Source organism: Anas acuta, chromosome 4, assembly GCF_963932015.1.
Source record: "Anas acuta chromosome 4, bAnaAcu1.1, whole genome shotgun sequence".
NCBI lineage: Eukaryota > Metazoa > Chordata > Aves > Anseriformes > Anatidae > Anas > Anas acuta.
The window spans coordinates 61,483,467-61,498,049 of record NC_088982.1 but is presented as its reverse complement, the minus strand read 5'-3'; the positions used below and the strand labels follow the sequence as shown (position 1 = coordinate 61,498,049).

Genomic DNA, 14,583 nt, shown 5'->3' with positions numbered 1-14,583 from the left:
GTTCAGCAACCCCAATATCCACAGGAGGCACTGAGCACAGGACTTGTTCAGATTTCTCATCCAGTGCATTTATTTTTCTCTGTGTAACACTATGTTCCACTTCAGTCATCTTAGAGTACAAGTTACACCCTGCATCCCAATCAGACTTGCTCTAGCGAGCAAGATGCTACCCAGAGTTTTCCTCCCCAAAAGCTGTAAAATTAACCTTGAGACCACTTTGGTCAAACGCTATGGCAGCCCTACACAAAAAACATCCAGCAACAAATACACAGGAGGAAGGAAGGAGGTTGTCCAATGCCCAGTACCCAGAAATGAACTATGCACAAGATGCTGCTCCAGCACAGTGCATCAGACGTCATGCTCTGTGCATCACAGAAAGCCTATCCACCTCCACTGATTGATTTGCTTGTATGTTACTGGCTACCTGTAGCTGTTCCATCGTTGCATACATAATGGCAGTAAATATTTCCCTGTTGCTATTCCAGTTTCATTGAAGTGACAGTAGCAGCGATGTAACTGCTGCCAAACAGCCAGGAGAGGACAGAAGACGACCTAAGGATTGTTTGCTCTGCACAGCTCCACCCTGACCCAACATTCTCTCTGCACAAGGGACAGAAGAAGCAGGGCAGCACAGCTCCGGGTACAGAAGTAAGCATTCAAGCCAGCGTAGAGAAAAGCAGAGGTAAGATGCTGCCAACTGTCCACACTGCTTACCATAAACTACTCAGAAACACCTCTCTTTGTTCCCAAAGCTATCAGATAGCACTCTGCTTATTAGTGCTCTGCTGGAACCGAGATCGCTGGGTGGTTCAGCACCTAACGTAGCTACCCACATGTGAAGGAAAACCATTAATTCTAAATAGGGCTTTAGCTATAAATAATTAAGCCCAACTTGTATGCCTTGAATTTCTGCTCAGAGCATACAATACTTACCAGAGACCCATAAGCCCATCTGGTAGCTTTGCAGTCACAGCTTAATTCTTAAGGAGGCAACCTAATTTTTGAGGTGTGGGTTCCTGCTGTAGGTACCATAAGGAGGGTTGACCAGATGTACAAAATAGCAGGAGCTGATTTCTTACATCATCTCTTTGGATAGCAACATTATCCCGGCTGGCAACTATTTACTCACACAACACCTACAGGAATGCTGTACACCTACACCTTGGCTGTAGAAACACAAGCTTCCTTCAGATCTCCTGTTCAGATTTGTTCCAGAAAAAGAATTGCTTCATGGCTATGTGATGAAAAAACATCTGTCTTTATGCTCATCTCTTTGCCAACTGGCTTGTTAAGAAAGCTTTGTTACTACTGTTGGCAATCTCATGCTACTGCCACCATTCAGTGGCCTGTGGGAATTCAGTGGAGACCGTCATGCTGGTCGGATGGTGTCATTTTATGTGTGCATCCTGAGCTGAAATCTAACTAGTGACCTTGAGATAAGAGTCTCTCTCACTCGCGCGTCGACTCACCCTTGCAATTAGCAACAAAAGAAACCACAGGGCAGGAGACCAACTTTTCCATTTCACCTAATTTAGCAAAGGATGGAAATTACTGGGGCAATTTTCAGAAAACTCTGTAAGGCTGTGTTTCAAACAGAAATACTAATAGCTGCTCAAAACACCTCTAAAGCTTCCTGAATTAAGCATTTTTCTGAGTACAGCCATACCTTTCAATCAGTAATGGAAAATAAACACATCATAACCTTTGGTACGTTATCTCATCTAAAACCCTTTGCGTTACTTCCAGTTTGAATACTTCCAGTTGAAGCATTAGCTTCCAATTCCAGTCGTCTATTTCAGTTGGCTCTTACAGCTAGATTGAATAACCCTTAATAATTAATTTTTTTAAATATCTCTCCCCCCCACCCCCATTGATCCATTCACCCTGAGCCATCTGTCGTTTAGGGTAAGTAATTTGAGGCTTTTCTCCTCTCTCTAGTCACTTAACAGTTCTTCTGTGAACCTTCTCTAATGTATCAATGTCTTCCTCAGAGATATCATCCAAGAGCTGGCAGTTTTGTCAGTGTGAACATACAGATGAAATAACTATCGCTACTCAGGAACATTCAGGAAAATGAAGTTGGGTGTTCACAACATCCATCCATCTTTCTGACCCCAGTGGCCAATTTCACACAGGACACAGGCCCAGAGATACCAAACGTAATCATGTTTCTACAAGCAATGGGAGAGCCTGTGGCTGCAAAGGGAAGGAGACCCAAACAGGCACTGTCAGTGAGTGAAATTCAAGGCCTGACCTTACGTTTCTACTCTGCTAGCCTGTGGCTGACCACCACATAGATAGCTCAGAACCTGGTCTGGCACTTGGCCTGTCCTACCCCACTGGCAGTTTAGCAGCACTGAGTTAGTGGGCTTCAGGAATTAACAAAAAATGAGTAGACAAATATGGGAATCTTGGGAAATGGCAGGACAGTAGGGAAAGCTGGGACTGTTGCGTGGTGGTGTGAAAGGACACAGTATGTATCTCTAGGAAACCAGGTTTCAGTGGTTCCAGCACTGACAGAAACGTCAGCTGTACCCAGGTGTGGCTTCAGCCTTTTACCTACAGCATCATCTAGAAAAACGTGGCTCTCAGACCATGTTTTATAAATACAATTCTAAATTTATACATTTGCAATTGTAATTATATACATATTTATAATGTACACACACACACACACACATATATATATATATATATATAAACATCATAACGCACTAAGTCAATTGTTTTATAAAGCATACGATATGGAAACAAATATCTTCTATTAAAAATCTACAGTTCTATAAAACAAATTAGTATGCCAGGATCCATAAGTACATATTCATTGGCATTACTAACTGTAACACTTTCTAATCAAGTTCTGCATGACGATTTCAAGAGTTTTACTCAAGGTTCACCCAGAGGTGACTAACCCATGCACACCTAGGTCATGTCCTTTGCTCTCCTCTTACCTCCTGGAACTTTCCCTGCATTTCAAGGGCTGTTATAAAACAAAATTAAAGAGAAATTGTTCCTCAGCCAAGACATTTAAACTCTGGGATGCAAATTATCCAAAATACATTAACTTTAAAAAAAGTTCATAACTTCAGAGGTTGCTGCTCGTCATTCTCCTCGATTTCCAAGGAATGAGACATTTTCATAACCATCTCCTGAAATAATTACATCACCTGGCTCTCTTCCAATGCACAACAGAAGCACCTGAATGCTCCTGCACTTACTAAATGTTCTTTAAAACAGCCCGTTCGTGAGACTTTCTAAATTCTTCATCCTGACTGATTCAGCTTGTAGAACAAGAGTTTTTAGAGAACCAAATATGCATGTGCACACGCATACACACAAATACAAACACATTAATGTACTTTAGTGGTGTGGACTGGATTATGTTTGCATGTATTTAATAGCATTTACTTAAGAGTTTGTCCAGCTAAAAAAGCCCCCCCTGGGAGTTGTGGCATTCTCTGTTGGGTTGAAGCCAACACGGAATTAATCTCTGCTTCACACAACACATGCTGAGTTATCAAACGTTCATTTCTGATACTTCACATTTCTAAGGATATTTCAATGCAGAAAACATGAGATTTCACTATCACTTAGCTCACAGTCTCTCTGAAGTTGTAATAAAACTCAATGTTTCTTCCAAATGCCCTGGGCAACAGCTTACAGAAAGGGCTGATAGTCCTCACCCAGGATGCGTTGTATTGAACTTTGTACGACAGCACCCTCACAGCACTCCTTTGCTTCCAAGCTGAGAGTGAGTCAGAAACTTTAATTTATTATTCTTTTTTACCTGAAGCACTCTTCCTCCTGTCACTTTGGACGCTTTCCCCCCTTAAGCAGATGATGACCACCGACTGTGTCTGATTAACCTCTTCATCACATGGCTGATGCCACCAAAACCAACAAGAATAAATTAATTTTTACAGATGAGTAACTTCTATCCAAGCAGACAAATGGGCACCTGCCACTGCACTGTACACAGAACCCACACACTGAAAAGGCCTTAACAAAGCATTGCAGCAACACTGCACAAGCCCAGTAACAGAACACTGTGGGCCACCTAATCAGAACACTTCTGGACCCTGGAAGGAGATGACTCCAGAGACTGCAGGGTGGAATTTCAATCCAGATTGCTGAAGGAGACTACAAAGTCTTAAGCAGTGCACTTGTGAGAAAATTGGCTAGAAATGTCCATGAAATCACATGAATCACACTTAGGAGGTGAGGAATGAGTACAACACAGACAGGCTCTAAAGTCAGTGCAGCATTAATGTTTTCCATTTGAGACATTGTTAAAAATCTGTCATGTCCATGACTTTAACAAACGCCAATATGGGGTAGGAGCTGTAGTGAAAACTGCCCCAGGGCCAGGTCAACCTCCCCATGGTCTCTTTACAAGCTGATGGCCAGTACAGAAGACAAGGTCCCTCACACAGGCACAGAAAAGGAAGAACAAGTAAAACAAGATTCAGATTCAGCCTGCTCACCCCTGTCTATTTCCCAGATCTGAACTGCAATTCTATAAGTGCTAAAGGCACCTACATAAAGCAAACTCAGTAAGGTCCTGTGGAACATGCTTTTATTGATGTCCTCCTGTTGTTGGACACACGTGAGATGCCTGCAAGTCACCCAGCGTTCCTGATCACAATATATGTTGATGGACTCAAGGGCTGAAAGAACAACCCCCTGACCAGCTTCTGTACCAGAACCCAAGGCTTGGACCTCTGTAATGAAGGGACCACTCCTTAGAATTACAGTAAGGAGAGAAGGAGGTAAAGTGTTTGGTCCTTCTTCAATTTTCACACAGCTGCTCCTTCAAGTTCTGGGCAACGTACCAACATTGCAGGCATCTCACATGGTGTCCAACATATGAATACAGACAAAATTCATTTGTTGCCAGAGCTCTGATGTCCAAAAGCAAATCTTTCTGTTGGAATGGCTCCTAAAGGACACAGCCCTGAAAACAATTTCAGGGCTGCAGTTAAGGAACAAGACACGTACTTCATTGTTGCCTACTGAAAGAAGAGATGCCCTTGCAATTAAAAGCTCAAGTTAGGAAGCAACAGAGAAGAGCATGACTCCTGGTTCTGCCACATGCTTTCTGAGTGACCTTGGGCAAGTTACTTCATTTCATTTGAGACTTGTAGACACAAGCAATTTCCCAGCACTACATATTAGACTTATGCAAGTCTGTACAGCTTATCTCCAAAAAATCTTTCCCTTGCTCATTCTTTATCTTTTTTCCCCATCATCATTACATTAATGGAACAGACCTAAACACATAATTGTACATCTGTTTTATGAAAATAAAAAGCTACATCTGGTGCATTGTCAGGAGGAGAGGCAGCCACACCAAAGCAACGGGGCAAGTACAGTAACTAAATGCTCACCGAAATAAGGAGTTCACAGCACTGGGGAATTAAAATTGACAGGAGAAGACCAAAATCCATAAATAATTTTTAGTCTGAGTGGTAACAAGAAAAGATGACAGAGCAAAAGGCTGGAAGTTCTCTACACCAAATTAAGTTCTCTGATTTTTATTACCAAGCTAGCATGAAATTATACCACATAGAAACTTTTCCTGGAGATTTCATCAGGTCTAGCTGGTTTCTTTTAAGTAAAAATTTATTTTTAAGTAAAGGAAATCCTTAAAAGAGTTAGCAAGGAAGTGTGCAGGGAAACATATATATATAATTTATCTAGGGGAGAGCCATTTCTACAAAGGAAATTTTATTTTTATAAAGTGTCCAAAATTTTGTAGCTTAGAATTAAAATCCAAGCCAAGGAATGCGTGGAGAAAAAAAAAAAAAAAAAAAAAAAAGGAGAAATAAGTAACCTATTTAACTGGAAGTCTACATGATGAATAATATCTACCTTATACACACACAATAATCCTTTTCTGTTCTACAGCACTAGGTCAATATGAATAAACCAAACCAGGGCAGGGACTATAGATATAGAAGCCTTTCAGCTCTGCAGGGCTTAGTGTCATATTTGCTTCTACATCAAAAGATTGTGGCAATTTCGTACATATCCAGCTAATGGCTGCAGCTTGATAATCAGCTGTTGCTGCCCTCTCCCTGCAAACCCTGCTAGGTTAGCACTGTGAAAAGTAAAGCATCAAGATGGCTTCATGCACTTCTGAAAGCCATGTGACATGATGATATTACTGGGAATGATTTCTCCCTTCTTGCCTGCTTTCACTTTCTCAGGAGGGCGCTCGTGATCCCTCTGCCATTGATCCAACAAGTCCTGTGACTGTAACATCTTTAGGGCAGGGCACTTTGCTGGCTCCTGTGAAATACCCAGTACATCTGTAGTCACTAAAAAGGATGAGATTTCCTAACACAGCACACCAGAAACATGAACTGAACGGCTGTGCAAGCACCCCTCCAGCAATGCATTTCACGGCCTGTGAGGGCAGAATTAGATGGCTATGCAAATGCAGCCTCCCCTCTGTATTACAAATCAGGATTCCCAAAGCTGAGAGCTGAAACCTGGGTGTTGAACCCTACAGAGGTCCCTACATGAAAGGGACCAGCTTTCTGGAGACAGACTGATGCACTTCACATTGCAGTTACTCAGTAAACCTGCATCTCAACACTTCTCTATAGAAAGCCAGAGCACTGAAACACTAGCTCACATTTATTTAGAACTATCCCCCGCCCCACGTGGTTGTGTATGGCCTAACTTCACTGGCATGGTTTTGATAATTTTACCAGGAACTTGATAATTTAACAAGATAAAAGGAGAAATCCTGAGGGACAGGAGTGAAGAACGCTGAAGGCTCCAGCTAAGCATCTTGCGGACTCTGTGGGTTGTTAAGTGCATGTCTTCAACAGAAATGCCCACTGTGTAAGATGGCTGAAACTAAGGGCTGAGCAAGGAGACACTCCATCATAACTAGTCTGGGCCCTTATGGGATTTCCTTGATTGAATTTCACAGGATGCAGCCATTGCAAATGGCTCTTCATTACTCACAAAAGCAATCTAATGAGCTTCCCTACTTTGATTAGGGCTAACATTTGGTTTGGAGGACAGCAAATGGATAATATTATTTCCTGGAAAAAAAATGTTGGCATGGAAGGACATCTTGTCTTGATTAATGCTACTGAGTAATGAGGTCATTGAACAATCCTAGATCTAACTTCCTGGCTTCCACTACCAAAACAAACAATACCTGATTTTACCTCTGCTGAAAAGCATTTTGAGATGTATATAAAAAAGGAGCTAGTGGATTAGACAGAGAAATTGAAATACTGAAGCATACAGAGCTCAGTAATACTGAGGAATGAAGAATTACCGTTTACAAAATTAGGGCACTTTGATTTCCCTATACTGCTGAAAGAATACCCAGTGTGTGCAAACAGATGGTGACGTGGTTCTTCTAAGGAGCTACTTAAACAGATTCCAGGAGATACAAACACTGCTGCTTTACTAGAAGGCAATTAAATAGCAAAACTAGACTGCCTTTCTCCTTTGTTTTATATATTAAAATAAGGTACAGATTGTAACATCCATTTAACTTTCATTCCATACGATGGCTGTGGTTCATGCCAGTCAGGCCCTAGTGATGCACCTCTGTAGCGTTAATATGCCCATTCTCACAGGGTATTAATCCATATAGCCTCTCACCCTCTAGACATTATTCAAAATACAATTTTCGCTCTATTGAAAGCTCTTAAAACTGCTCATATAAAATATGTATTTGCACATTACTGATATGAAAGGTGCAGTCTAAACTCTGTAATTACAAGTAAAATGCAAAGTAAGTCCTTTGTCACTTGATACTGAAAGCACGCCAGAGCCCAGGTGTGCAGCATTAACAGCATCCACTCAGCAGCACCAAGTAACAAGGAACCACAGAGACCGTGCAGAGATGAAACAGGATACTGCAGGGCACCTGCAGTCTGTCCAGTGCAGCCTCTGTCCTCCCTGAAACACTGCCGTGGTCTGTGCTTAGTTCATTTCCTTACCTTTTCATCCTAATCAGTTTCACAGTTCTTACCTACTGTGTGTATAATATGACAAGTGTATGAATTTAATTCAAGTACATACAAACATACAACATACTTGTATTTGTGATACTACAGATTAATTTGCAACATGAGTCACAATAAATAAAATATTTGCACAACATTTCTTTTCTCAGCCATTGTGAAATACAAAGAAACATCTGGTGTGACAATCACAGAAAGAATTTCTCCCTCAGTTTATCTGACTTTTTTTCCCCCAGCAGGGCCAGAACTGCATCCTTTCATCTAATGTGAATTTTTAAGAAGAAAAATATGCACTGCAAAAGCACGCAGAAGGAATTTGAGGTATGTATAATGTGTGTGTGTGCCAAGAGTCATGAGGGGTAGAAAAAATCCAGTAGTCACATTTCATGTTGGTAGTGTCCTTTACCATTAAGTTATTAAATTAATGTGTTTGTATAGCATTTGTGCATTTCACAGCTTTCATGTTACAACCAAATTTCGGACCTGAAAATTATTAGGCAGCTGTAGTAAGGTTTTGCTACTTTAAAAACCAATAATCCTGAAAAAATATATGACCATTATGCAAGTCATATGGTGGAAACCAATGGAGAAGGTCTTCTTTTGGCCTAGTGCTATTATTTTAAAAGGGGCAAATGCAATTTCCAATTCATGATCACTGCCAGGGGCAGAATTCTCTTACCGGGTAGGTACGGGGACTTCAGTCAGAGCACCCAACATAACTGCCTGCTGCAGCCGGACGAAGGCAATGAAAGGACTGTCCAGGAAGTCTACCTCCCCAACCAGCACATTGGAGGCCTCAGCATCACGGGGCAATTTCTTCATGAATTTATTCTTCAACTGCATCGGTAAAAGAGAACAAAAAATAGAATGAATGTTGTTAGCCATGCAAACAGAAACGTACAATAAAATTTACCCAGTTCAGCCACATTTCCTTCTTGGTCATAGGATCTGAACCTATTTTTGGCCAGTAAGTGTCAGTAAGTAAGACAGAGACAAGTGCACTGCTACTTACTGTAGACCTCTCCCCATTATACATATTAAGCAGAAGCCAGACAAGAGAAGTTGATGACCACCCTTGTATTCATGCAACCCTTTAGAAAGTTGAATATTCCTGCTAAGAAAATAGCCACCAGAAGAGCAATGCTGCTATTGGTGCTTGGATCCAAGCCAGCGCTGAGAAGATCAGGCCTCCTGGAGCTATTGTTACCATTTCTGGATCTGAAATGGTGTTAGCTTGGGGAGAAAAAGTTGTGCAGCACTGAGCAAGATGACTAGATCTGGGCAGAGCTTCAGGAAGAAGTACTGCATCAACTTGCTGCCTGGCCATCTGGACGCCAGGGAAGGGCATGCACTCTGTAGGAGTGAAAGTGCAACTTCAGGATCTGCGGTTGCTGCTACAGAAATGACTGGCCTGAGGAAAACAAACCTTGAAGGATGGATGTCCTTCCAGCAGACCATGCCAGGAGCTGGGCACATGCATTTCGTGGTGTACATGTCTTTTCAAGTTCCAAGTGAAAGACTAAGCCTAGTGCAGGCTTTGAGAAGCAAGTTTCCTATGTTTGTGGCTTCTGCCCTAATCTAATATTTTTCTTTAGGTTTTCCAAAGCTGCTGTTCCCATTGCCTGTGCAGGCCAGTACATGAGGAGTCACTGGGCAAAAGTAGAAGGAATGCTGGTTTTGAAACTATGCTAACAGTCTCAGTGACTGTCCTGGTGAGAGACTGGCTCCTTACTGCTTCTCACATCACCACCTGAGCCCTGAGCCCTCACCACAGGTTTCAGCAGCCAGAGCAGTGCACGGTAGAAGGGGGACAGGGGAAAACAAACTGCTGACCCCTGTGCAGGAGAAAGCCTTTTCTCCCTCTTCTTAACAGGCAATGCTGGATGGCTGCTACATCCCTCAGCCCCCCAAAGATCTGAAAGGAAGAGAAAGCCTTGGGAAGAAATGAAGTGAGGAGGGGCATCCATGAAGAAGAGGGAAATTGGAGGGGGTTTCAGAGGGAAAGAAAAGCACCAGGCCTGGCTGGAATAGCCAAGATGAGCGTGGGAGAAATGAGAAGGAAGGTTCTTGTGTGCACAACACTCAAATACATATAAACCCCAAACACTGAAAGGTTAGTAATCACCATGTAACTAACAAGGTCTCTTAGGTTTCCACCATCCCTGAGCATCCATCGCTTCACAATCAAGTTACTGAAGCTACTATTTTATCCTGCCACAGCAACTCCTGACCTGATCCCACTCTTTCCTCCACCTCATAACACCTTTCTGCTAGTGAGAGTTTTCAAGAGCCTTGCCCAGAAGAAAAAGAACTGTTAATATCTGGAGTACACGCGTACCACTCTTCATGAACTGTTGAAAAATCAGTGTGGCCCACTGGCAAAGTGAAGAAATCTACTTCAGCAGAGCTACCTACAGTTCACAGCAGCTCACAACACAGTTTGGCTCCACAAGCTCTTATAACTCCCAAAGTACATGCTGAGTGATGGTTTTAATATTTATAAGCTAAAAAACCTTAAATGCACAAGGAAAAAAATGAGGCATATGGTAATTCCCCAACAGAATCCTTGTAACTTTAAACTGATGCTGTCAATTATTCACTACTGGATAACGTATCCCTTGGAAGAACGAGCAAATGACAAAATGTTCAGACATACAACTTTTAGGGACACACTCAGGAAAATCTGACAAGGAAATCTGGTGCTCACTAATTGAAAGCTTCTCTGTACAATTTGACAAGACTTTGCTGAGCCAGAAATTGTCTGTGGGGTGAAAAAGCAAGTAACTGTCCTCCCTCAATGAGACGACAGCATCCACTGCCTCAGACAGCATCCATTGTACCTGGGACAAAGGCAAAGCTTCCAGAAGAATGGTCAGAGGCTAAGCAGCAGGATGGGATGTTGTTCCTCTGCCCTCCTTTTCTAGGCAGCACCTTGGGGGCTTCCCCCCAAGCACCTTAAGTGGTAGAGGTACACCCCCCTCTCCCAGGCCATCAAAGCAAGACGTCTCAAAACAACCTTCACCGCCCTCACCAGCAGCTTTTCCCTCATGACTAGTTTGTCCTCTCATTTTCCTGGAAGAGTCATGGTTGAATATACAGACAGAGCAACTTGCTGATGCTTTGAAATTCTTAATTTCTGGGCTATGATTAAATTTGAGAGCGACATAGGGCTGTGCAAGGCACTGTGTGCTGCTGAGCTGCATGCAGCACGAGGATAAAAGATTAAAGATCTCTAACTATTCTGTAAAATGATCACCTAGGGATAAGGAACAAAACCAGTTAGCAGGCTTGCTCTGATCAGCTGTTTATCCCAAAAGGCTCAGGTTACCCTTTTTAAAGAATGGTAAAGGAATGAGCAGAGTATAAGATCAAAATCATCTAGGAAAAAAAAGAGAGATTCTTTTGAAATACAACAAGGTAATTAGAGAAGATAGTATACAACGAACTTGCCCATTTCAACAAATATTTTGTAGGAGAAGAAATTAAACTGTGAGACCAAAATTATTTCCTGATCACTCTATTAATCTGGTTTTCTTACCCAGGTTATTTCAACACATGCTTCCCATGATGCCTTTCTAGCCTTATTCTTTCCTTGTACCCTTATCACCTTTGATTGCTCCTTTGTCCTCAATAACTCGAGCCTGAGTTCTTATCTCAGCTTTTTTGTTTGTTTTCTGTCTTCCCATTCCCCCAAGTCCAGCTTTTAGGGAGGAAGGGGCTTTTTCTCCTGATTTTTCACTCTCTCCCTAGCACACATTAAGCTAACATACAACTCTTCATTTATCCATCTATATCTTGGCCGTTACCTTCTTTAACAATGACAACAGATATGCCAGAAACATGACAAAAGGAGTTGGTGAAGTCACCATAGGCATAAACCACTGCAATTGCACTGCTCATCTTCAAGCCTTCTCATACTCTAGATCTAGATGTTAGCCTACTGACAAACAAAAGAACTTGATCTCTTGTTTTGAGAAAAAAATAGGGAGGTTACATCGCAAAGCAAACCAATATAGTTATTATTTACTATTATTATTTACTATTATTTACTATTATTTTCTCTCCCGTTTCTTCCAACACCATTATCCCAGACGACAAAGTCACAGTCAGCACTGATTCACCTAAGGCACCTCGTCAATGCCCAGTGGAAATAAGTTCTGTGCATTTGATCTAGAGATAACTACCCCAGTTCCTGCATTCGGATATGCATGCAGCCATAGATGGAGGAAAAAGCTCTGTTTTAATCCAAATCTTCCTCTCATTTCCTCATCAAAATAAAGCTGAACTTAAAACAGCTGGTATTTCCAACTCCTACATTAGGGAGTTACTGCGTGTGGATATTCCAACAAGCAAACCAGATCAAACAAAGTAAAATTAAGACATTTTCTGACTGGACAAGAGAGTTCAAAAAGAGCAAGAACTTCTGCTTCCTACACCTCTTGATTGTATAAAGTAGTCATTTGGCCCCAAAGGTCCTTTCTAAGGGCTGCCTGCTTGCTGCACAAGTGACAGAAAAGCCCGAAGTCTTGGAGTGGCTCCAGAGGAGCTGACAAAAGGTGAATCTACCAGTAGGGAAAGCAGCGCTGGGATTTGAGTCACAATATAAGCAGCACTTCTAGAAATGCAACAAAGCATCTGTTTTGTTACTGAACGGTGAGGCTCAAAACTGTAGGAAAGGAGGCTTGGAAGAAGATCTAAAAAGCTTGAATTCATTTCCAGCATGCTATCTGAGGTCTAATTCTATGCTCATCACCATTAGATCAGAGTGCAGAAGAAATCTACCGACCAGCATCTTTCTCACCAGCCAACTGCCACAGTTACTCTCCTTTGTACATCTTCTCTCAAAGTGTAGCTATAGCTACATACTAAAAATAGTTGCTCACAGCCCAAAGGTTATTCTCATCTCTGCACCTACAAACTATAAACGTACCACAGCAGATGTGAGCAGGCCCGCAGTGCACTGCAACATGCATCCTCTATCTGACAAAACGTTATCTAAGTCAAACTATGGAGAAATGTCATCAATTGCTTCTGATTCGATAATGGGCAATCACTGCACCAGCAGTATTTTAAACATCAGCCTCTCCTGGCTCTTTTCCGGTATCCTCCTGGCACTTGAAATCTTCTGAGCAGAGGCCACAGCCTGGCATGAGATTGCTTTTCTGCTCAGTTATTAAGTTAGCTCAGCAGGCCTGCTGCATGCAGAAGGATCCGAGCAGCCCTGCTCTTAGCCACAGCCTTCCCCAGTAGTGACAGAACAGCTCCTGCAGCCTTGGCCACACTCGTGGGGGGCACCACTGCCCCACTCTTGTGTACGACCCTCCATCTGGCTTTAGCACTCAGGCTGCGTCCTCACAGCCGGGAGGGATTTCCGAGTGTGCTCAGCCCTGAGACAGCTTTGTTTTCAACTGTCCACTTGAGCAATGGCAGAATGAATGTGAAGCTGAAGGCTTTTGTAAACCGTGCCCTCAGTTGGTTCCCAAAAATCCCCTCACCCAGGGTGATCTCTGGAGATGCTCTGTGTCCGCCTGGCTAACAGTGAATGGTGAGGGCAGGCGTCCTGCCAGGCACACAGATCGGGGGTAACAGTGAACTGGGCTACGAATCCACAATGAGCCTTGCACTGCACTTTGCCAGGCGGCTCAAAGAAATAGAAAAAAGGAAAAAGTCTCACGAAAGGGCATGAATTATTGATTCAGCAGGAAGAAAACTGCTGGAACAATCCTACTGCTACACACTTCAGTTAGGAGTTCCACCAGAGAAAATATTAAACAAACACTGAGGAGCTCTGGGGAGGAAGCCTGGAAAAGTGCTACCAGCTATGAACGGCGTTTTGGAGGAAAGTAGGGATAAAACATACCAGGAAGGTGGCAATTCTACAGTAAAGCTTATGTTCAACTTTGCTGAATAGGCTGGTCATGCTCTTACCTGTTTTCCTAAACAAAGACAACGTTTGCTCAAAACCAAGGTGCCCTTCTGAACCAAAATTGACAAGAAGAATCTCAAGGCCTATGGCTAATCAGCTCCTGAGGCTGTGCTATCCGCGTGTTTATCCTCCCAGCTGTCTAGCACAACAGAACAGTATGACTAATTTTGAAGAGAGATCATTATGGTGTTTTTTGCTCCAAAAGTTTTGCAGCACCACTCAACACTTTCTTAAATCATTTATCAGATAGAAGATGGGAATGGTGCAGTCAGCACTTAAAATCCATTTTGAACCATTCCCTGAAGAAGCTTCAGAGAAGATCTGAGTCCTCAGCAGCACCGGAGACGAGTGAGGGAGGGAGGGCTTTCAGCTTGAAGCACTGCATTTATTCACTTTCCCCACACCGCTAAATTGAGCATTATTCTAACCTGACGACTAATGCTATGTTAAAGGCCAAAGACCTCCAGTGCTGTACCTGCAAAAGGGCACAGCAATGTGAAAAATCACCATTTCCCTAAATGTATTTTAACAGTCCGTTATTATCAGCATCACTTAAGATTTACTGGAAACGAAAGCCATTAGTACACACACGTAGCTTTTATTACATCTGTTTACTCTCAGTGATTTTACTGTGCTGTATACCTGTCTGCCTTGTCCTCT

The 14,583-nt window shown here is 42.5% G+C and overlaps 1 protein-coding gene across 7 annotated transcripts in view; it reads right to left on the bottom strand.

The window, feature by feature from the left end:
• The window catches only part of SLC4A4 (solute carrier family 4 member 4), a 236,480-nt gene that overhangs the window by 57,251 nt on the left and 164,646 nt on the right, over positions 1-14,583 (bottom strand). For all 7 annotated transcript variants that reach the window (XM_068679251.1, XM_068679253.1, XM_068679254.1 and 4 more), the window contains one exon: positions 8,677-8,834. In XM_068679251.1, the coding sequence (XP_068535352.1) occupies positions 8,677-8,834 (158 nt within the window). The remainder of the gene's footprint in view (positions 1-8,676; positions 8,835-14,583) is intronic.